A 24861-nucleotide genomic window follows, 5' to 3' on the forward strand; every position below is an offset into this window, starting at 1 on the left:
TTATATCCCCCCACCAACTTTCACAGCGGCTGACCAAACTCTTCAGTCCCAAATGTGCTGTGAATTCATTGCTCGAAGTCTAGACTAAAATAACTGCTATTCATTAACAGCAGTTTCTGTTTTTCTTGTTACTAGACCAAGTATCCAAAGAGACACTGGAGCTTTTCTAAAAATTTCAAGGAGGTTACTCTATTCCACCCAAAACAACTTCACTGAGCCAGGAGACTACTTTGACATGGAGTAGTAAGCCTTCTGTTTCTGCAGCTGTGAAAAATCTAAGTGAATAAGGGGGCTCACTCTCACGCCAAAGGAATTCCAGCTTCCCACTCTGCCAGCAAATTGTAGTGGGTAAGAGATACCACCAAGCCCTTAATGGAAGCAAAAGAATATTACCCAAAAAGGGTCAGTAAAAGAATACTGCGCAGAGAAATGATTTACTCATTTTCCTTTACCTTTACCAACTTGCCATTAATTTCTGGAAGTTCTCCAAGTTTCCTATTGTCTAGCATACGAATTTCATAAGACTGTCCTAGAAGAAAAAGTAACTACATATTATATTAATCATAAATTAACTTTGCAAGATGCACAAAGAATAAAATCCAGCTGAATATACAAGAGTATAATATTATTAGTATTATTAACAAAACTATAATCCTTTACTATGTGCTAGGCACAGTGCTAAGTGTTTTCATACATTATATAATTAACTGATACAATTCTCAAAACTATTATCAATCCCATTTTTACAGATACAGGAATTGAAACGTGAAGAGTTTAAGTAACTTGTCCAAGGCCACGCAACTGGAAAACAGAGCTGGGTAAGGTAATACTTCTCGGTTGGTAACCAATGAATGGGGATGTCCAGGGACCATGGATTAGAAAGAAAGAGGGAGACAGGAACTAAAAATGGGCAAGTACACAAAAGAAGCCAGTAATATACATTAAACATGACATTAAAGTGAAAATCTCTGAAGTAAGGCTTCAACTCTGACAGGTCACGCTAGAAAGATGTACTTTTTACATATAAGTATACCTAGTAAAATATCATCAATCCAGCATATCTTCAATAATACTAACAAATAAGGAAGCATCTAACCTTGATTGAGATATGTCAGGGTTTCATCATGGAGTTTCACTGCTGGAGAGGTAGCAGCACAAAGCACATATTGAAAAGGTAGGATTTTATTCTCATTATCAGGGGGCAAACTTGACTCTTCTTGCTTAAAAATGGGCAATGCAAGGACATCACTGAAATAAAACAAATAACTTACATTAACATTGGACAGAAGTGCAAGAGTGGATTTATGCTGAAACAATTTAACTGCAATTTGCTTTGGAAAACTATAAACATTATTCACTTTGAAAAAAAAACAAAAAACAAAAAACATTATTCACTTTGATGAAGTTTCTTCCCAACCACTCAGTTCAGATTACCTGCTGTGATAGTCCCCTCACCACAACAATGTGGGCAATGACAGATAGATATTCACTGCTAAGACCATCTAGACAGGGGTGCCTAAAAGGGCTCTGAAAATTATATGCAGAGTTCCAAAATGTCAATTTAGGATGCTCAGTAATGTGTTTGTTCTTAGAAAGGCACCAACTACAGTTATCTTTATAACCACATCAGCTGATCTGCTCTAAGGACTAAAACAAGACTCAGAATTCCTAGAAGCCACTTGAAAAGGACAAATCAATGACCAGTGTATATTTCAAGGTCAGCTTACATTCTGTGGAATACAGCTAACTAGAAGTGCTGTGTTTCAGTTCCTAAAAGCCTTACGCAAATCTTAGACAAGCTCTCTAGTCTTCGCTCCTTCATCTATAAAATGGGAACCGCATCTGCTCTCTAGAGTAAATATGTAAGAAAGTATTTTGGAATCCATAAGGGACTAAAATTGATGTCAAGGATTAACAGTAATCTTCCCTCATAAACTCTAGCCATGGATTAGTGGGAAAGAACATCCTGGGCCCTATCCTGGAGACCGACTGTTATGATCAACATTCGCTCCAAACTTTAAAAGAATCTTAATAGATGTACCAAATTAAAAAGTGTTTCCAATTATCTCAAGACATGCCACAAAATTAAATGTATTTTGTTTTACTTTAAAGAATTTGTACATGTAATCACTAGAACAGCTAAAATTAAAAAGAATGACAACCCAAATGTTGGCAAGGATGTGGAGCAACCAGAACTCTTATTCTTTGCCAGTAGGAGTGTAAAATAGCACAACCACTTTGGAAAAAGGTTTGACCATTTCTTATAAAAGGAAACATCTATCTGCCCTTTGATCCAGCAATTCTATTCATAGGTATTTATCCAAGAGAAATGAAAATATAAGTCCATGTAAAGCTTGTACATAAATGCTCATAGCACAAAAGCAAAAATGGGAAAGAATCCAAACGTTTATAATTAAGAGAAACGGATGCACAAACTGTGGTATATTCCATACAGTAGAATACTACTCAGCAAAACAAAGAAATGCAACAACATGGATGAATCTCGCAGACACGATACTGAACAAAAGAAGCTACACAAAAAGAATATATAATGTATGATTCCATTTATATGGTGTTCTAAAACAGGCAAAACCAAGGAGAACAGTGGTTTCCTGGCAGGGCAGAGATTGCTTGGAAGACATACAAGAGAACTTTCCGGGGAGATAAAAATGGTCTACACAATGTTAAGTGTGTGGGCAACACGAAAATTCTTTAAATGTACCCTCAGCAGTGTACAAACATCCTCCCCAAACATTACAGAATCGTTACATTCAGGCAAAAACCACCATTGACAGAAAAATGGCTGAACTCAGGTAAATCTTAGAGACAACATTACAAATTTTCACTGGAAAGCAAAACAAGCAGAAAATGCTCTGATTATTGTCTTAATAATCCACACAGGAGTAATAAAAATTTAATGGTATTAATGCTAACAAACAAAACAAGCAGGGGGAAGGGAAGAGTAAAAGAAATTTCTCTTTTCTGCTGATGTCTAAACAGCAAGGTTACGTGTTATTAGTTGAATCCAGGCACTCGGGACGCAAACCAGCTTTTATGGAACACAAGTTTCTTGTTGCTAAGAAGTATCTCAAAGGCTAGAAAAACAAAACGTGCTTTCATCCCCTTAGGTCTGGAGGTGTGTGTGCTGTGCTCAAATGCATGGGGTTGGGTGGAGAAGGCAAGGACTCCCTCTTTCTGTCTGTATTAATTTGTCAGGTAAACATACTACCGATCCCTTGAGACTACTTAAAACTGTAGAAGCACAGGTTTTCTAGAAAAGTATTCCATGCCAGTTCCTCCACTTCTAAAGTCAGGAAGTTACCAATGCTCCCACCACAAACAGTACAGAACATAAAGCAAAACACTACAAAACTTCAGAAACATGATGGTAGTCTTTGGGAGACTTTATTACCATACCATTCCCAATACATATCATTCTCAAAAACATCACCTCTGATGATTCTTTGAAAGATTAGTGAAGATTATCAGGAATCAAGGCAAATCAGATTTTGCAACATAGCAACAACTCAACCTTTAGGAATGTAGGGTATTTTTTTCTTCTCAATGTTACTGCCTAGCAAAGTTAATATATAGCAATAGTCCCTAGTCATCTCAATATAATGTGGCTTTACACCTAATCCCTCATGACTAAGCAAAGGACTGTCATTTGATGCTTAAATTTTAAAACGGATTCTACAAGCTACCTCTAAAATTAAATAACTCAAAACAGCCAAACCAAATACACAAAGCTATATTTTCTCATCAGAGCTTTTAAGATCCCAAAACCTCAAACATATTTGAACTATTCATGTTCTTGCAATACTGCATTTCTTTTACTCTGCTGTGGATCAAAAATACCATTTGATTTCACGTTCCCAGAGGTGGAGGCTAAAGGTCATTGGTGAACACAGTTCTAGGCCCCTGTTTATAGCAAGACAGTAATGGATTAAGCAAGAAATCGTAACAGATTTGGAAATACAAGTCTGCTCCTCTGTCTCAGGGGTAAATGGACCATGGATTAGGGAAACCCACTCTGGTGGAGTCTTAAGTAGTTGGTACCAATGTATAATTTAGCATTTTATTACTTTATCTGATTGCTTCATGTATTTATTTTTTTTAAGATTTTATTTATTTTATTTTTCAAAAAAGATTTTTTTTTGTTAAGTAATCTCTACACCCAATGTGGGACTTGAATTCATGACCCAGAAATCAAGAGTCCCTTGTTCCACCAACTGAGCCAGCCAGGTGCTCCTGCTGCATATATTTAATTTATTCCAATGAAACATAAGCTGTTTGAAGGAGCAACTTCTGTTTTCTGTTCTTAGTAAATATTTGTTGATGTGATTTACATTTTTGTTTGCATTTTCCGGAATATTCAGCACTAATACACTGTGATCATTTTATTTTTTTAATGTTTATTATTTTTGAGGGAGAGACAGAGAGAAAGAGAGCAAGCAGGGGAGGGTCAGAGAGAGAGGGAGACACAGAATTGGAAGCAGCCTCCAGGCTCTAAGTTGTTAGCATGTGGGGCTCGAACTCACAGACTGAGATCATGACCTGAGCTGAAGTTGGCCGCTTAACCAACTGAGCCACCCAGGCGCCCCTCATTGCGATCATTTTAGAGTTTGACATCTCACCCTATCTGTGATCAAATGTAAGGATACAGAAATCTCACCTGCTAAAAAGATAACTTGAGTGTATGTTAAATACGTGCATCGCTAAGTGGAAATTCACACCTGAGAGTGAACACATAGCAGAAAGCATCTGAGTGGAAGCAACACAGGAACAGAAGCACGATTAGAAGTGATCTTGCCTATATGTAACCGGGATTCCATGAAGAGCTGCTTCACGGTCTTCTGAGACATAAACTACTCTTTCCAGATAAGGCAGCCTCTGAATGGTCTGTACTAAATTCACAGCTATGGTTTACTTAACCTTCCCCCTCAGGCCTACTAGCTGCTGAATGCCCTCTTCTAGAGACAGCCTAGTGAAGAAAGAGGGAAAGGTTTGATGAGCTCTCCTTGAGTAAGAGAGGCAAGTAGACAGGTTGTCCATAGCATCAAGGGAAGTCACAAAAAAGGATGCGATCTTCCCATTTGTGACAACACGGATGGATCTGGAAGGTATTATGCTAAATGAAATAAGTCAGATTGAGAAAGACAAATACCATATGATTTCACTTCTGTCTGGAATCTAAAAAACAAATGAATAAACAAACAAAAAGCAGACCTATAGAGAACAAACTGATGGTTGCCAGAGGGAAGGGAGCGAGGGGAAAGGCAAAATGAGTAAAAGGGAATAGGAGACACAAGCTTCCAGTTATGGAATGAGTAGGTCACAGGAATAAAAGGCACAGCACAGGGAACACAGCTGATGATACTGTGTGCATTGCATGGTGACAGATGGCAGCTACACTTGTGGTGAGCACAGCATAACATATAGAGAAGGTGAATTATTGTGTTGTACACCTGAAACTAATGTAATACTGTATATGTCAGCTATACTCAAATTTTAAAGATCTAAATAAGAAATAAATAAAACAAATTAATGCTTATAAAAACTACACTGCCAACAAAACACACTTATTTTCATTCTTTCTGGTAAAGAAACAGCAGTAAAGAATTTAAACAATATGGTCAGATCCAAAGAATAAGCAGGTGGGTAAGAAACAAAACAAAACAAAACAAAAGAAAGTGGGAGAGATAAAGAGAGAAAAGACTCTGGCCCCATTAAGAGAATGATAGGACAACCACCTCTTTTCCTCCATCTTTTCACATGCTCTTGTCCTATGGCTTTCAAATTTTTCTGAATACCATTTACATTAAGTACTTTTTTGAAAAAATTTTTAAAGTTTATTTACTTATTTTGAGAGAGAGAGAGAGCGCACGAGCAGGGGAGAGGTAGAGAGAGAGGGAGAGAGAATTCCAAGCAGGCAGGGCTCGATCCTATGCACCATGAGACCATGACCTAAGCCAAATTGAGAATCAGATGTTTTAACTGACTGAGTCACCCAGGCTCCCCTAAGTAAGTCGTTTTTATATTAAGACTCAGTGGATGTGTCCCCAGAACTGAAATAAGTTTCATAAAACAATACTTATTAATTTTGGTATTTTCTATAGCACTTCATTTTTGAAAACGTTGACCACAACCTGCAGTTTGAAGAACACTGCTCCTCTTTCCCTTAAAACTTTGCACTAAATTAAACCAAGTTTATTTACAATCCCTTTATCAGTATTCAAAACACAACACAATAAAAGACAAGTCTTCCAGATCAGACTGTCATTCAGCTACTCAAGAATAGGGAATATTATCTGCTTTAATAGACAAAGAAATACAGAGACTTACACAGAGAGTAAACACAGACAGTACTTCCTTAACTCATTATTAGCTCCCTTTTGGCTCTCTCATTTTTAAATTCATACAGCACATAACTCTCCATTGCAAAGGAACAAAGAAGGCTGCAAAATATAACAGCCAGCATATTCACACTGAAGACTGTCTTAAAAACTGCGATCCAAATCCTGCTTTTTTAAGTCAGAAAATATTTGGAAGTAAAATAGTTTTCAAGTAAAATTCTGCCGTAACTTGTAGACTGCATTACTAAATTAGAGTCAAATCCGTATGGAAGGCATATAAAGATCAGTGCTGTTAACCTTGGGTGCATATTAACAATTGATGGTGGGGTGGTGGTTAAAACTCCTTTCTGGGCCATATCCTGTGCCAATTAAATCAGAAGGGGGGGCAGATCGTTAGCTTAATTACTTAGTTCCATGTCTTAATAAGCCAACATAATGGGTATGATCTCCATGTCATCGAAGATGACCACCTCCCTATACCAAAATCTGATTTTACAGAGGTCCTCAATGAGCCATCTTGAAACACTACCTCTAATGGAAAGGGAGTTTCTTCAATCTATGCATATCTATCACCACTACTAGAGGGAAAACACTCAGCTTGACATTGAATCAGTAAATCTCTTTCCTTTTTTTTTCCCCCCATTTATTCAGCAAATAGTCTTTGAGCACCTACTATCTTCTGGGCCCTATTTTAGGTGGCAGGGATAGAATAATCAAGTACAGATAAGGTCCCCCTTAAAAGTATAGCATCATTGTCTAAATTCCTATCTGTGAACAGCAACAAATCATTCTACATTATTCTACAGATACCTATTTGTTTTCTTATTTCCAGTTCTTTGTCCTTACAGTATTACAGATACTCAAGCATAAATGAATCATTATAGAATACAGAGCAAAAATGATACAACTCAAAAAGGCTTAGTATATCTCTAGCAGGTGTTTTATATAACTCTGACCTGAGTATCTTAACTGCACTCCTCCTTTCCAACTGCAAACCTGGAATGCAGACTGTCCAGTGAGTAGGACATGAGTAGGACATCAAAATGACAAGTGAGCAGTAGATAAAAACACCGTATCTGGATTTTATGCTGATGATGCCCCTGACAGAGATATTGGTCGTCTGACAAGTCTTTCTTGTCAGAAAGTATTTATGGAACTTTTTTCAAGATCTCAATACTGGGCTTAATGCTCTTTAAGCACTTTAAGAAGTACTTCTAGATATAAACCATTCTATTTCTTCCACAGTTATGAGAGACCAGCAGTTTGAACAGTTGTCATTCATTACATACTCAAAGTTTACCCAAAAATGAAGCTAATTCCTCTCCCTCTACCCCAGTCTCTGGATCTTCCTCATTCTACTCTGTTGAATTATTTGTCAACCACTATTTATTTACTGCTATAAGCAATGCACTTTTTATTTTTCCTTAGCTTAGAAAGTCAATAAAAACTTCTCACTTCAAACCTGTCTGCAAGCCTTATTTCTTTTCGAAGCTGAAAAGTATCTGACCCATTTCAGATACAAATTTACTTCCAGAAAACTTGCAAGATATTAAAAGTTTAATCAAAGAAATATGAATCAGCAAAGCCCTACCTCAGGAGATTTGCCAGATATAGGCCTGCTTTCTGTTTTTTTTTTTCCTACATTACAGGATTAGCTCTGACCAGCCTATAAATCTCATTAAAACACTGCTAATTGAAAATATCACCTGTGGCATCATTAGTATCAGGCTCTTTTATTAAATTTGAAATTACTGACTCTTCCCCTTTAGGTGATAAACGGCAAACTGCAACAATATTCGTGTGTTATATATTCCAGGAATCTGACAATTTTGATAAAGGAAGTGGAACCCTCCCATTTCAGTATTCAAAATCTGATTATCTACCATCAGAGTAGGACCTAAAGGGGAAAACAAGATTGTTCTGTCTTCCTGCGACTAAGGGAAACCATACATAGACCCTAATGTGGTGCTGAGCCTCAAATCTTCTTTTCAGGTCCAAAATGTCTACCATTTCTTTTCTTTTTTCTTCTCCTTCCTCTCCTTCTTCTCCTTCTTCTTCTTCTTCTTCTTTGATGTAGTTCCGCTTCCTTCCCTCTTCGCAGACAAGCATCTCTCACCACCTATCTGTTGGTGTTCTTCTGCTTTGCTCATTTCATCCCCACTACCAAGCCTATCTTCAAAGCCCCCAAATCTCCTTGGTCCCCCATTCCTCGCTGCAGTGAAATACAAGCATAGATTTTTTTTTTTAAGGCTTTAATTGCTAATGACTTTTGGGAAAATCCTAAAAGTACCAGAACATTAGTCCTATGAAATGGTAAAAAGGCCTTAGCGATCTCTCTTCCCTTTGTGCACCCAGTGGTAAGCCTTATGAAAATCGCTCCTCCTTCAAACCATACCTTTGATGAAAGCCTAGTCTTCTAAAATGGCCAACACATTCCCTGGAGATATTGCAAATTAGGCTGATGATGTAATCAGAGCAGAACTGTTATTTGCTCCCTTTCTTTTACAGTAGGTAGACAGAGGGAAGTAATCTGCATTTCTAAGAATATGCAGAGCAGAAGATACCTATGAAACTTCAACCCTTCTCAGGGACAATAACCATCTTTTTATCAATATCAGCCAATCTGCAGCCAGAGTAACCTTTAAAAATGTAAATTTGGAAAAAAAAATAAAATAAAAATAAAAATAAAAATAAAAATAAAAATGTAAATTTGGTGCCCCTGGGTGGCTCAGTTAAGCCTCCTACTTCAGCTCAAGTCAAGATCTCACGGTTCCTGGGTTCGAGCCCCGTGTTGGGCTGTCAGCCCAGAGCCTGGAGCTGCTTTAGATTCTGTCTCTCCCTCTCTCTTCTTTTAAATAAAAATTTTTTAAAAATATAAATTTAAGGGACACCTGGGTGGCTCAGTTGATTAAGCGTCTGAATCGTGATTTCAGCTTAGGTCATGATCTCATGGTTTCCCGGGTTTGAGCCCTGCATCAGGCTCTGTGCACTGACTGTGAGGTTCCTGCTTACGATTTTCCCTCTCTCTGTGTCCATCCCTATTCACACTCTCTCAAAAATAAATGAACTTAAAAAAATAAAATTCCTATAAATTAATATGAAAAAGACCAACTCCCCTCCCTCCCCCCCCAAAAAAAAACTTGAATAGTTACTTCTCAAGAGAAAACATGAATGGCTAGTAAACATGTTGAACAGGTGCTCAGACTCAAAAAACCAGGAAAACGCAAATAAAACCACAATGAAATCCACATCCACTAATTGACAAAAATTAAGACACTGACTAAATAAAACACTGGTTAGGATGTAGAACAACCAAAACTTTTAAACTCCTAAGTATACTGGGAAAAACAAGTTAGCATTATTTTGAATAAAGATACACAAACTTCGAGCTGCCTTGGTGGCTCAGATCTGGACTTCCTCTCAGATCATGAGCTCAGGTCATGATCTCGCAGTTCGTGGGTTTGAGCCCCCTGTCGGGCTCTATGCTGACAGCTGGGAGCCTGGAGCCTGATTCAGATTCTGCATCCCCCTCTCTCTCTGTCCCTTCCTGCTCTTGTGTTTTAAAACAAACATTTAAGGGGCGCCTGGGTGGCTCAGTCGGTTAAGCCGCCGACTTCGGCTCAGGTCATGATCTCGCGGTCTGTGAGTTTGAGCCCCGCGTCGGGCTCTGTGCTGACAGCTCAGAGCCTGGAGCCTGTTTCGGATTCTGTGTCTCCCTCTCTCTGACCCTCCCCGTTCGTGCTTTGTTTCTCTCTGTCTCAAAAATAAATAAACATTAAAAAAAATTTAAAAAAAAATAAATAAAAATAAAACAAACATTAAAAAAAAAAAAAAGGTACACAAACTTCATAATCCAGCAATTACATTAATCCTACAACTCCTCTGCCTGAAACATTTTCTTTCTCCATCTTTGCAGGCTCAAATCTTACTCTTCTTTCAGATACGCCTTCAGGAGGTAGAATTTAGTATTTCTATGCTCTAAACTCCTGTAGCACTTTATCTCTAAGCTCTGATGTATCGGTTTCTAGCTTGTATCATACCTATTTAAATACATGTCTTATCTTCTCTAGCAAATTATAAGCAACTAGAGGACAAAAAGTTGCTTGATTTTGTCTTTTAATCACCATGGCACCAGACACAGCACTACATACAGAAGTGTATGGTTAAGACTCAAAGCTACACAATCAAGCTGGAACACAAAACCTAGCATTCAGAAGGCACTCAAGTATTTGTTGAATGAATAAAAATCTGCTGAGGGACTGAATCAACCCGGACTTGATGTACACACAAAGCATGAAGTAGCCGTGAGAGAAAATCACAACATCAATTTGTGTATCCAAAGCCCCCAATCTATTTTTCTCCCAGATTCTGGTTTGATGTTGCATCAGGAGAGCCAGCTATCAGCTACAAATGGAAACCACTGCCAATCAGGCAGACAAAGAATGAGGGCAGGGCAGGAGGAGGTGGAAAAAAGAAAGAGAAGGTAACAAAGTAGAAGGAAGGAGTGGCAACGCTAGAGGTCAACTTCCATAAGTATTCCAAGAGAGCAAGAACCAGAAGGAAGCAAAGTTACAGACCTTTGGCAAAAAAGACAAGGAATGATAGGACAAGTTAAAAAGACGAGGAAAGCGAGCCAGCAATCGATTGTGTGCTAAACACTCTTGGACTTATATTATGCAGTATTTCAGACTTTACAAGAAGGTTAAACAAAAAAAAAAAAAAACTTAACAGATACCTGTGTACGCTCCACTCAGCTTAAGAAATAAAGCACTAACAGGGAGGGGTGCCTGGGTGGCTCAGTCAGTTAAGCGTCTGACTTCGGCTCAGGTCATGATCTCACGGCTCCTGAGTTCAAGCCCTGCGTGGGGCTCTGTGCTGACAGCTCAGAGCCTGGAGCCTGCTTCCAATTCTGTCTCTGTCTCTCTCTGCCTCCTCCGCTCACTCACTGTCTCTCTTTCAAATATAAAAAAACATTTAAAAAAAAAAAGAAAGAAAGAGCACTAACAGTTGAAGCCCTCTATACCCTTCCTCCATTGTATCCCCCTTTAACTTCCAGAGGCAACAGTAACATAAATTTGGAGTTAAACATTCTTACTCATTTCTTTGTATTTTTACAGTGGTGCCATCTTTTTAAAAAGTAGTGGTAAATTTTATGGTAAAGGGAGGAATCTCACCTAAATACACAGTCCATCATAAGACACTGAGAGTAACAGGGAAAGTAAAGGCACAGTCAGTAACAACTGACCAACTCTAAGACCCAAAAAAATGGAAGATTTAGGAGATGGATGGGTAACAGTTGAAGGGGGAAAAGTGAAGGCAAACAGTAGTGAAAAAGACGCACAGCAAAAAAGAAAATTCAGGTTTTCGTAATAATTTTTTACTGCTTGTTTTTCAGAGAGAGAGACCGAGTATGAGCAGGGGAGGGGCAGAAAGAGAGGGAGACACAGGATCCGAAGCAGGCTTCAGGCTCCAAGCTGTCAGCACAGAGCCCGATGCGGGGCTCAAACTCACAGACTGTGAGATCATGACCTGAACTGAAGTCGGATGTTCAACCGACTGAGACACCCAGGTGTCAAAAATTCAGTTTTGATGAAGAGAAATAGTTGCCTCAGAAACTGCTATGCTAGTGGCCTTTGAAACAAAATAGAGTGAATTCAGTTCACATACCCAACAAATCAGCACGAACTATCTGTTAGACACCCTTCTCCTGGAGCATTTATTCTAATTGGGGAAAGAGTCAAACAAATGAATAAGATATCAGATGTTTGGAAAAAGATAAAGCAGAGTAGAGTAGGCAGAGTACTGGTGAGGACAAGGAGGTGTTTGCTATCATATGTGAAGGTGGTTACAGAACCTCTCTGACAAAGTGACATTGGAGCAGAAACCTAAAGCAAGTAGGGAATGCAGAAGACTGTTTCAGGAAGAGAGGCGCCTGGGTGGCTTAGTTGGTTAAGCATCTTTTGTTTTTTAGTGTTTATTTCTTTTTTTTATTAAAAAAATTTTTTTTAATGTTTATTTATTTATTTTTGAGAGAGAGAGTGAGAGAGAGAGACAGAGCACAAGCCGGGGAGGGGCAGAGAGAGAGGGAGACACAGACTCTGAAGCAGGCTCCAGGCTCCCAGCTGTCAGCACAGAGCCCAACACGGAGCTCGAACCCACAAACCGCAAGATCGTGACCTGAGCCGAAGTCAGCTGCTCAACCCACTGAGCCACCCAGGCGCTCCAAGGAACTCTACTCTTGATTTTGGCTCAGGTCCTGATCTTACAAACCATGAGCTGATATAGCATGGAGCCTGCTTAGGATTTTCTCTCCCTCTCTTTCTCTGCTCCCTGCCCACCCCCCTGGTGTGCATGCACACATGTGTGGGCTCTCTCTCAAAATAAATAAAAATTAAAAAAAAAAAAAAAAGACTTCCAGTAAGAGTAACAGCAAATGCAAAGGCCCTGAGGCAGAAAGGTGCATAGGATTTGAGGGACCGTAAGACCATCAGATGTGGCTGGGGCAGAGCATGCTATAAAAAGAGTCTAGACAGAATGATCAGAAGGGCACCCTGTGTACATCAATGCCAGAACTGGGGCTTTAATTCAAAACAAGATGCAAAATGAATGGAGGGTTTCCAGGAGAAAAGTGAAATGGTCTGCTCTACATTTTAAATAAACTATCATATAATTTATCATTTAAATAGGGACACTTTGTGAGTGAACAAGGGTGCTATTAGCAGTTACCTCAGGACAACAGACATTAACAAGACCTTAATTTTAAAAGGCTTCTGTGCAGGGGTGCCTGGGTGGCTCAGTCAGTTAAGCGTCTGACTTCAGCTCAGGTCACGATCTCATAGTGAGTTTGAGCCCCATGTTGGGCTCTGAGCTGACAGCTTGGAGCCTGGAGCCTGCTTCAGATTCTGTGTCTCCCTCTCTCTCTTTGTCCCTCCCCTGCTTGTGCACATGTGCTCTCATGCTCTCTCTCAATAAACAAACATTTAACAATAAATAAATAAAAGGCTTCTGTGCAGAGCCAGTTTGAAGGGGTTCTTCTGGCCAAATCTGGAATAATTTAATCAAGATATATAATGGTAGTAAAAGATTACAACATATTGAATAAAGTAAAAATCTGAGACTACATTGTTAAAAATAAATCAATAAGAAGGGAAAGTTCCCTCTTACAGTAGACAGCCAACTAGTAAATGTAGAAGGAAAGACATAATTAGAAAGTCATCATTTGGGACGCCTGTGTGGCTTAGTCGGTTAAGCATCCCACTCTTGGTTTCAGCTCAGGTCATGATCTCAGGGTTTCATGAGTTCAAACCCTGCATCTGGCTCTGTGCTGACAGGGCAGAGCCTGCTTGGAATTCTCTCCCTCTCTCTCTCTGCCCCTCCCCTGTTCATGCAGTCTCTGTCTCTCTCAAAAATAAATACATAAAGCTAAAATATATACATACATATATATATATATGAAAATCATCATTTAGCAATCATCATAAAGAAAACTGATTAGGGCAAGAATCATCAATAAATGCTAAAACTGGTTGGTGAAAATTTGAAAATAGGATATTTACATGGTGTCAAAATGTCGCCCCTACAGAATACTAATTACAAAAGGCAAAGCAATAAATTTATAATGGAGAAAATTGGCATACCCCACCTTAACTAAGTGGTCAAAATTAACATTGCCAGCAATGGGACCAATCAATAGCATGTGTACCCTAATATGATACACAGAGAACTCAGCATCCCTTCTTAGGTAGTACCACCCAAAGCGCATAACCTAAATCTACCATGAGGAAACATCAGACAAACCCAAACTGAGGGATATTCTACAAAATAACTGACCTCTACCCATCAAATTGTTAATGTCATAAAAATACAAAGACTCGGGGCACCTGGGTGGCTCAGTCGGTTGGGCGTCCGACTTTGGCTCAGGTCACGATCTCGCGGTCCGTGGGTTCAAGCTCTGCGTCGGGCTCTGGGCTGATGGCTCAGAGCCTGGAGCCTGCTTCTGATTCTGTGTCTCCCTCTCTCTCTGCCCCTCCCCCGTTCATGCTCTGTCTCTCTCTGTCTCACAAATAAATAAACGTTAAAAAAAAAATACAAAGACTCATGATCTGCTCTAGATTAAAGGAGATAAAAGACATGACAACTGAATCAATACATGATCTTGGATATTTTTTTGCTATAAAGGACATTATTGGGACAATTGGCAAAATCTGAATAAGGTCCACAGATTAGATCATACACGGTATTGTGTGTTAAACTCCTAATTTTGATCACTATATTATAGTTACGTAAGAGCATTTCATGTTTCTTTCCTGCCCCTCCACCAGAGAATTTCATGTTTTTTAAAAATACACACTGAAGTATTTGGGTGTTAAGGGACACTGCAACTGCAACTTAAACAGTTCAGATTAAAAAAATAATAATAATTCTAGGTGTTGGGGAGGAGCAGAAGAGAGGAAGATAAAACAAATATAGCAAAATGTTAACATGTGAGTAATCTTGGTGAAGGGTATTTACAATTTCTTTGCACTGTTTTTGCAAATCTTCTGCAAGTCTGAAATTGTTATTATTTTTTATGAACAGAATACACATAGACTTCTAAGTTTCTGTGTAGAGAACAGGCTATGGGGGTGATGAGTGCAGAGTTGGAAGCAGGGCTGGACCAGTTAAAAGGCTACTATAGATTAAGGACAGAGGTCATGAAAGACTGCACAGTAGGAAGCTCCAGGAATTGGTCCCTCCACCAAAATAACTATTGAGCCGGCACAAAATGCTTGAAGCAACTATTCTGGAACTCTGGAATCTAGTCAAATACTTGCAGCAAACAAGGGAATGCTTGATGAAGAAAGAGGCTGGTAAATTTTAGTGAATTTCAGCATCTGGCACACCATCTACCTTCCCCTAGCTCCCAGTCCCATGGCAGACAGCTGTGGGGACAGTAGCCTGGGATCCTGTTGCAGTCTGCTGGTGTCAGGGTGGGCAATAGGGACCTTGTCCTCCAAAAATCAGCATTATATATTCTGATTACTGCTTTTGATCGCTGAAGAGCTGGCACACAGGCTGGACATTGTTTCAACCACCATGGCTGAGGTGGCTTCCTTAGCAGAGTCAGACAAAGGGATTTAAAGAAACAGAACATTCTTTTTTTTCCCCATTTTTTCTTATTAGATCCAAGCATTTAAGAAAATTTCTGTCAAGTCATTGGGGGACCATGGAGCTCATAGAAGAGACTCAGTGTTCACAAAAAAATAAGGAACACATTCTTTACAAAAACACTTTGGGAAAGTCACTAAATAAATGGACAACTTCAGCTTTAATCAAGTAACAACAGTAATCTCTAGGGAGGGAGTAGAATCTGATTTCCAGAGCTACCATGTTACAATACTCAAAATGTCCAGTTCTAAACAAAAAATTACAAAGCATACAAAGATTAAGGAAAGTATGGCCAATTCACAAGAAAAGAGAAATTGACAGAAACTATCCTTGAGCAAGCCTAGACACTAGACTTAATATACAAAGACCTTAAATTAACTATCTTAAATATGCCCAAAGAGCTGAAGGAAACCATGGACAAATAACTAAAGGAAACCAGGAAAACAATGTATGAACAACTAAAGAATAGCAACAAAAGATCAAAGTTATAAAAAGTAAACAAATAGAAATTCTGGACCCAAAAGTACAAGAGCTGGAATTAAAAATATACTAGAGGGACTCAACAGAAGATCAACAGAAGAAAGAATCAGCAAACTTGAAGATGGCAAATTGAGGTTACTCAGGCTGAAGAGCAAAAACAAAAATGAAGAAAACTAAATAGAACCTAAGAATACAATGGTACACCATCAAGTGTACCAATGTGCATATTATGGGAGTCCCAGGAGAAGAAGGAGAGAAAAAGGGAGAAAAGTTTTTGAAGAAATAATGGTTAAAAACTTTCCAAATTGATGACACACGTGAATCTACATATTCAAGGAGCTCAACAAACTTCAAAAGAATAAATTCAAAGACAGCCACAGCAAGGTACACACACAATATTCAAACTGTTGAAAAGAGAGAATCTTCAAAGCAGCAAAAAGTGACTCATCACATTATGAGGGAAACTCAATGAAATTAATAGCCAATATCTCATCAGAAACCATGGAGGTCAGAGGCAGTGGGATGATATATGTAAAGTGTTGAAAGTAAAAACTATCAACCAAGAATTCTAAGATGAAGGAGAAATTAAAATATTTCTCAACAAAAGGTAAGGAAGTTCATTGCTAATAAACCTGCCCTACAAGAAATGCTAAAGGGAATCTTTCAGCCTGAAATGAAAGAACACTAGATGGTAACTCACAGTCATATGAAGAAATAAAGATCATTACACAGGTCACACAGATAAAATACAAAAGCTAGCATACCATATTTTTGGTATGTAACCTCTTCTTTTTGTTTCCTATGTGACTTAAAAGACGAATACATAGGGGCACCTGGCTGGTGGAACGTGCAACTTTTGATCTTGGGGGTTGTGAATTTGAGACCCACATTGAGTGTAGAGCTTACTTAAAAATATTTTTAAAAAAGACAAATGCATTGGGGCGCTTGGGTGGCTCAGTCGGTTGAGCGTCCGACTTCGGCCCCGGTCATGATCTCGCGGTCCGTGGGTTCAAGCCCCGCATTGGGTTCTGTGCTGACAGCTCAGAGCCCGGGGCCTGTTTCGGATTTTGTGTCTCCCTCTCTCTCTGATCCTCCCCTGCTCATGCTCTGTCTCTCTCTGTCTCAAAAATAAATAAACATTAAAAAAAAAATTTTTTTTTAAAAAGACAAATGCATAAAACAAATAATTAAAAATCTATTGTAACAAGCACACAGTGTATAAAGACATAATTTGTGACAATAACAACATAAAGAATGGAAACAGAACTGACAGGAACAGAGTTAATGTATGCTCTTTTTTTTAAGTTGTTATATAATTGGGGCGCCTGGGTGCCTCAGTTGTTAAGCATCCAACTTCGGTTCAGGTCATGATCTCACAGCTCTTGAGTTTGAGCCCTGCATCAGGCTCTATGCTAACAGCTCAGAGCCTGGACCCTGCTTCAGATTCTGTGTCTCCCTCTCTCTGCCCCTCCTCCCTTGGGCTCTGTCTCTGTCTCTCTCTCAAAAATAAACATTAAAAAAATAATAAAAAAATAAATAAATTTGTGACATAATTGACATATAACATTATATTAATTTCAGGTGTACAACATAATGATTTGATTTTTATAGATATTGCAAAATGATCATCGTAAGAAGTCTAGTTTAATGTATGCTCTTGAAGCTAAAGTGTTATCAATTCAAATTAGATTCCTATACACTTAGGATATTAACTGTAATCCCCACGGTAACCACTAAGAAAATAACTTTAAAAATATACCAAAAAAAAAGGAAATAAAGAAGAAATTAAAATGATACATTAGAAAAAATCAGACACGGGGCGCCTGGGTGGCTCAGTCGGTTGAGCATCTGACTTCAGCTCAGGTCATGATCTCGCGGTCCGTGAGTTCGAGCCCCACGTCGGGCTCTGTGCTGACTGCTCAGAGCCTGGAGCCTGCTTCCGATTCTGTGTCTCCCTCTCTCTCTGTCCCTCCCCCCTTCATGCTCTGTCTCTCTCTGTCTCAAAAATAAATAAACGTTTAAAAAAATAAAAAAAGAAAAAGAAAAAATCAAACACAAAAGAAGACATATTGGAGTAATTGAGGAACAAAAGAATATGACATATAGAAAACAAATAGCACAATGGCAGAAATTAGTTCTTCATTGTCAGTAATCACTTTAAGTACAAATGGATTAACTCACCGATTAAAGACACAGATTGGGGAAAAAGATATTTGTACTTGTGGTCAACATGTGACCAACCACATGTTGCTTATAGAAGACTCACTTCAGATACAACACACAAATAGGTTAAAAGGAAAACAGTGAAAGAGGATATTCTATGCAAACAGTAACCAAAAGAGAACTGAAGTGACTCGTCAAATATCAAACAAGAGGCTCCTGGGTGGCTCAGTCAGTTCAGCTACCAACTCTTGATTGCCGCTTGGGTCATGGTCTCACAGTTTGTGAAATCGAGCCCTGCGTTGGGCCCTGTGCTGACAGTGTGGATCCTGCTTGGGATTCTCTCTCTCCTCTCTCTCTGCCCCTCTCCAGCACTCTCTCTCCCTCTCTCTCTCTCAAAATAAATGGGATAAACATTTTTTAAAAATATATCAAATAGGGGCGCCTGGGTGGCTCAGTCGGTTAAGCATCTGACTTTGGCTCAGGTCATGATCTCACGGTTCCTGAGTTTGAGCCCAACATAGAGCTCTGTGCTGACAGCTTGAAGCCTGGAGTCGGCTTCAGATGCTGTGTCTTCCTCTCTCCCTGCCCCTCCCCTGCTCACACTCTCTCTCTCAAAAATAAACAAACAGTAAAAAAATTTAAAAACATATATATCAAACAAAATAGAACTTAAGTCAAAAGTTGTTACAAGAGGGGTACCTGGGTAGCTCATTTGGTTAAGCAACCCGCTCATGATTTCAGCTCAGGTCATGATCTCAGGGTCATGAGATCAAGCCCTACATTGGGTTCTGTGTCTCCCTCTCTCTCTGCTCCTACCCCCACTCCCTCTCTCTCTCTCTCTCTCTCAAAAATAATAAACATTTAAAAAAATGTGTAAAAAGGGGCGCCTGGGTGGCGCAGTCGGTTAAGCGTCCGACTTCAGCCAGGTCACGATCTCGCGGTCCGTGAGTTCGAGCCCCGCGTCAGGCTCTGGGCTGATGGCTCGGAGCCTGGAGCCTGTTTCCGATTCTGTGTCTCCCTCTCTCTCTGCCCCTCCCCCGTTCATGCTCTGTCTCTCTCTGTCCCAAAAATAAATAAAAAAACGTTGAAAAAAAAATTTTTTTTTAAAATGTGTAAAAAAACATCACAGGAAAAGCAGACCAATATCCCTTATGAATAAAGACACAAAAATCCTCAACAAAATACTGTACTAGCAAACTGAATCTAATGATCATACACTATAACCAAGTAGGATTTTTCCCAGAAATATAAGGGTGGTTCAACATAAAGAAATCAACGTAATATACCACATGATCATCTCAACAGACACAGAAAATGCACTGGACAAAATTCAGCACCTGTCACAATAAAAACACTCAGCAAAACCTTGAAGACATTATGCTAAGTGAAATAAGACAGTCACATAAGGACAAATTTGTATGATTCCACTTACATGAGATTCCTAGAGTAGTCAAATTCATAGAGACAGAAAGTAAAATGGGGGTTGTCAGGAACTAGGCGAGTTAGTGATTAATGGGTAGAGAGTTTCTGTTTGGGAAACTAAAAATATTCTGGAGATGGATGGTGGTAATATTTGCACAACAAATTCACAACAATGTGAATGTACTTAATGCCACTGAACTATACACTTAAAAATAGCTAAAATGGTAAATTTTATGTGTATTTTACCATAATAATACACACGGACATTCGTACAGACACACACACACGTACATACACACACAACAACCTAAGAATAGAAACTTCCTCAAAATTAAAAAGGCATTTATGAAAAATTCACAGCTCAGTGGTGAAAAACTGAAAGCTTTCCCTCTAAAATCAGGAATAAGCTAAAGATGCCCACTTTCACTACTATTCAACATTGTACTGGAAGTCCTTGCAAGACCAATTAAGCAAGAAAAACAAATAAAAAACATACAAACAGGAAAAGAAAAAGTGAAGCTATATCTATTTGCATATGACATGACTCTACATACAGAGAATCCCGTAAGTCCAGGAAAATGTTACCAAAGCTAAAAAAAGAATTCAGCAAAGTTACAGGATATGAGATCAACATAAAAAATCAGTACTTTCTAAATAATCAGTAGTTATTGCCAGCAATAAACAATCCAAAGAGGAAATTAAGAAAACAATTCCATGTATAATAGTATCCAAAAGAGTAAAATACACAGGAATAAATTTAGCCAATGGTATGAAAGACTTGTACAGCTTTTCCTTGACTTACAATGGGGTTACATTCCAATAAACCCATCGTAAGCTGAAAATACTGTCAGTCAAAAATGTATTTAATACATCTAACCTACCAAACATCATAGCTTAACCTAGCCAAATGTACTCAGAACACTTACATCAACCTACTGTTGGGTAAAATCATCTTACACAAAGCGTATATTATAACGAAGTGTTGAATATCATGTAGTTTATTGAGTACTGTACTGAAGGTAAAAAATGGAATGGTTGTATGGATACTGTACAGTTATAAGCATATCATTTGCAACCCTCATGATCACCTGGCCAACTGGGAGCTGTGGCTCACTGCCACTGCCCAGCATCATGAAAAAGTATTGGACTTCATACCACCAGCCCAGTTAAAGTTCAAAATTCAAAATTGGAAGTATGGTTTCTACCATGTGTATCACTTTTACACCACTGTAAAGTCAAAAAAATCGTAAGTTGAACCATCGTAAGCTGGGGACCATATGTCGGTTGATGGGGTGCCTGGCTGGCTCAGTTGGTACAGCATGTAACTCTTGATCTCGGGGTTGTAAGTTTGAGCCCCAAGTTGGGTGTAGAGATTTAAAAATGAAATCTTTAAAAAAAAGAAGACTTGAAAAGACACTTCCCCAAAGAAGATCTACAAATGGCCAGCAAGTACGTGAAAAGATGTTCAACTTCACGGTCAAGGAATAGCAAAACACGATCACAATGATATACTACTTCACACTCATTAGGATGGGCTTAATTAAAAAAACAACAAAAAGAAAATAGGAAGTAAAAAGTCCTGACAAGAGTGTGGAGAAACAGGAACCCTCATACATTGCTGATGGAACATAAAGCAGTTCAGATGTTATGTAAAACAGCTTGAGAGTTCTTGAAAAAGTTTAGTATATACTATACATCTACCAGAATGGCCAAAATCCAGAACACTGACAACACCAAATACTGATAAGGATGTGGAGCAAAGGGAACTCTCACCAATTTGTAGTAAGAATGCAAAATGGTACAGCCACTTTGGAGGACAGTTTGGCCTTTTCTTAACAACACTAAATATATTCTTACCATATAATCCCGAGTTGCATTCCTTGTATTTACCCAAAGGAGTTGAAAATTATCTCTATACGAAAACCTACACATGGATGTTTATAACAGCTTTATTCATAATTGCCAAAACTTGGAAGGAATCAGGATGTCCTCCAGTAGGTGAATGAATAAACTGTGGTACATCCAGACAATAGAATATTATTGAGTACTAAAAAGAAATGAGCTATCAAGCTATGAAAAGACACAGAGGAATATTAAATGAATATTTCTAAGTGAAAGAAGCTAATCTGAAAAGGCAACATATTGTAGGATTCCAATTTTATGACATTCTAGAAAGGCAAAACTGGAAACATTAAAAAAAAATCAGTGGTTGTCAGCGTTGGGGTGGAGGAATGAATAGGCAGAACACAGAGGGCTTTTTTTTTTCAAGTTGATCTTTTTTTTTTTTTTTTTAAACATTTATTTAGTTTTGAGAGACAGAGAGAGACAGAGCACAAGCAGGGGAGGGGCAGAGAGAGGGAAACACAGAACTCGAAGCAGGCTCCAGGCTCTGAGTCATCAGCACAGAGTCGGACGTGGGGCTGGAACCCGCAAACCGTGAGATCATGACCTGAGATGCTCAACCGACTGAGCCACCCAGAACACACAGGACTTTTAAAGCAGAGAAAATCCTCTGTATGATACTCTATGATGGGTATGTGTCATTCTATATGGGCCCAAAACCACAGAATGTATACCACCAAGAGGGAACTCTCAGGTAAACTATAGACTTTGGGTGATTATGATACATCAATTTAGGTTCATCAATGTAGGCACAGAGTGGGTACCACTCTGGTAAATGATGTTGATAAAAGGGGAGACTATGCATGTGTGGAGGCAAGAGGGTATATGGGAAAATTCTGTACCTTCCTCTCAGTATTTCTGTGAGCCTAAACTGCTCTAAAAAGTCTTTAGATTTAAAAACAAAAAAGTTAAGCATAGAATTACCATATGAGCCAGCAATTCCACGCCTAGATATATATACCCAAGAGAAATGGAAACATATGTCTAGTACAGCATCGTGACTATAGTTAATAATACTGTAATGCAGATTTGAAACTTGCTAAGAGAGTAGCTCTTAAAAGTTCTCATAAGACTCAAATACAGAGAACAAACTGAGGGTTGATGGGGGGTGGGGGAGAGGGGAAAGTGCGTGATGGGCATTGAGGAGGGCACTTGCTGGGATGAGCACTGGGTGTTGTATGGAAGCCAATTTGACAATAAATTATATTAAAAATAAATTAATTTTAAAAAGTTATCATAAGAAAAAAATTGTTTTGTACAGTGAAACATGTTAACTAGACATTGTGATCATTTTGCAATATATACAAATACATAATCATTATGTTGTACACCTTAAACTAATACAATGTTATATATCATTATACCTCAATTAAAAGAAATCTACACAGAAAAAAACAGAAAAATAGAAATCTACACAGAAACTTGTATACGAACGTTTATAAACATTGCAGGTCAGGGCATCTGGGTGGCTCAGTTAAGTATATGACTTTGGCTCAGGTCATGATCTCACAGCTTGGCTCATGAGTTCGAGCCTGTGTCGGGCTCTGTGCTGACAGCCCAGAGCCTGGAGCCTGCTTCGGGTTCTTTGTCTCCCTCTTTCTGCCCCTCCACTGCTCTCTCTTTCTCTCCCTCTCAAAAATAAGTAAACATTTAAAAAATTTAAAAACAAAATGTCATGGTCATCTCCTTTATAAACAACCCCTACAGTCTACCAATTGATGAATGGATAAACAAGCTGCGTTATATACATAGAAAGGGTTATTCAGCCATAAAAAGGAATGAGATACTGAACTACTGATACATGCTACCTGTGAATGGACCCTGAAAACATGATGCTGAGTGAAAGAAGCCAGACACTAAAGGACACGTTACACGATTCCATTTATATGAAATATCCAAAATAGGTAAATCCATGCACACAGACTACAGAGGGGGAGGGGGAAATGGGGAGCAACTGCATTAAGAGGTACAGGGTTTTCTTTTGGACTGATGGAATTGGTGGGTGGTCGCACAACATTGCAAATGTACCAAATAACACTGAATTGTTCACTTTAAAATGGTTAATTTTACATGATGCGAATTCCACCTCAACTTTAAAAAAAAATGAAAGACATAAAATTCTTTTCAATATACAGAATTTGATCCTCTTTCCTTTTTTTTTTTATAACAGCACTATTTTGACACAATTCCTGTACTATACAATTCACCCACCTAAGGTGTACAGTTCAGTTGTCTTTAGTGTAGTCACAGAATTGCCCAACTATCAAAATTAATTTGCAGGTATGTATATATGTATGTATGTATGTATGTATGTATTTTAATTAATTGCCACACCCAACATGGGGTTCAAACCCCAACATCAAGAGTTACATGCTCTACCGACAACCAGGCAGATGCCCCGGACCACAATTTTAGAACACTTATCAACCACCCCCCAAAAAACCCAGTACCATCAGCAGTCACTCCCCCATTACCTCTTTCCCCAAGCTCTAGCCAACCACTATTCTACTTTCTGTCTCTACAGATTTGCCTATTCTGGACATTTCATAGAAGTGGAATCGTATATTGTGTGATCTTTTGTGACTAGCTCCTTTCGCTTAGCATTTTTTTCAGGGGATTTCCTTTATTTTAACAATAAAAGTTTGTACCAAGTATTAAAGTGTAAGGGGAAAAGTAAGAAAGATATTAAAGAACCATTTAGAAAATGGTTCTTATATACCTTATAATATACCTTATATTACTGAATATAAGGGCAGATCAAGTCCAAAACAGAAATCCAGTTAAGGTGAATCTTTATAAAATCTAAATCAATAGATCTGAAGTGAAACCATTATAAGATGCAGCAGAAAATAAGAAAATTAGGTTAGAATGAATACATCAGAGAATGTATTTTACAAAACAAATAGCTTGACAAAGAGAACATTTTCCCTAATAAAGGTGTAGGAAAATCGATTAGAAGGTTTAATTATAGAGAGAAACACAAAGAGCAAAGAATCATGGTCTTTGTGTATAAAAACTCCTCCAGTCAGTGCTTCTCAACATGTGGTCGCTGGATTACCTGCATCAAAATCACCTAAGAACTTGTTTAAAAAAATCAGATTTCTGGCCTGTGCCCCAGAAAAATCAGTGAAGATGAGGCCCTGGGAACTATTTTTAAATAAGCACTCTAGAGGACTCTCATGAACACAAACGTTTGAGAACTAGTATCTAATTAACACAAATTAATGCAAATGATTAAACGTGTATCAAAGTCAGGAGAAGAGTGACAAGAGCAAAATGCAGGAAAAAGAGGAAGGTGAAAAAAAAGAAAGAAAAAATACTTGACATTTTGGCACATCGTGCTCTGGGGAAAACAGAAAGTGATGTTTGGAAAACTCTTGCAGAATTGATG

At 38.6% G+C, this 24861-nt stretch overlaps 1 protein-coding gene across 4 annotated transcripts in view; it reads right to left on the minus strand.

The window, feature by feature from the left end:
• Nucleotides 1-24861, minus strand: part of TFCP2 (transcription factor CP2) — a 44211-nt gene that overhangs the window by 17060 nt on the left and 2290 nt on the right. For all 4 annotated transcript variants that reach the window (XM_007073030.2, XM_007073029.2, XM_007073028.2 and 1 more), the window contains exons 2-3: nt 1097-1248; nt 453-529 (exon numbers count right to left, since the gene is read on the minus strand). In XM_007073030.2, the coding sequence (XP_007073092.1) occupies nt 453-529; nt 1097-1248 (229 nt within the window). The remainder of the gene's footprint in view (nt 1-452; nt 530-1096; nt 1249-24861) is intronic.

This window comes from Panthera tigris, chromosome B4 (assembly GCF_018350195.1).
Source record: "Panthera tigris isolate Pti1 chromosome B4, P.tigris_Pti1_mat1.1, whole genome shotgun sequence".
NCBI lineage: Eukaryota > Metazoa > Chordata > Mammalia > Carnivora > Felidae > Panthera > Panthera tigris.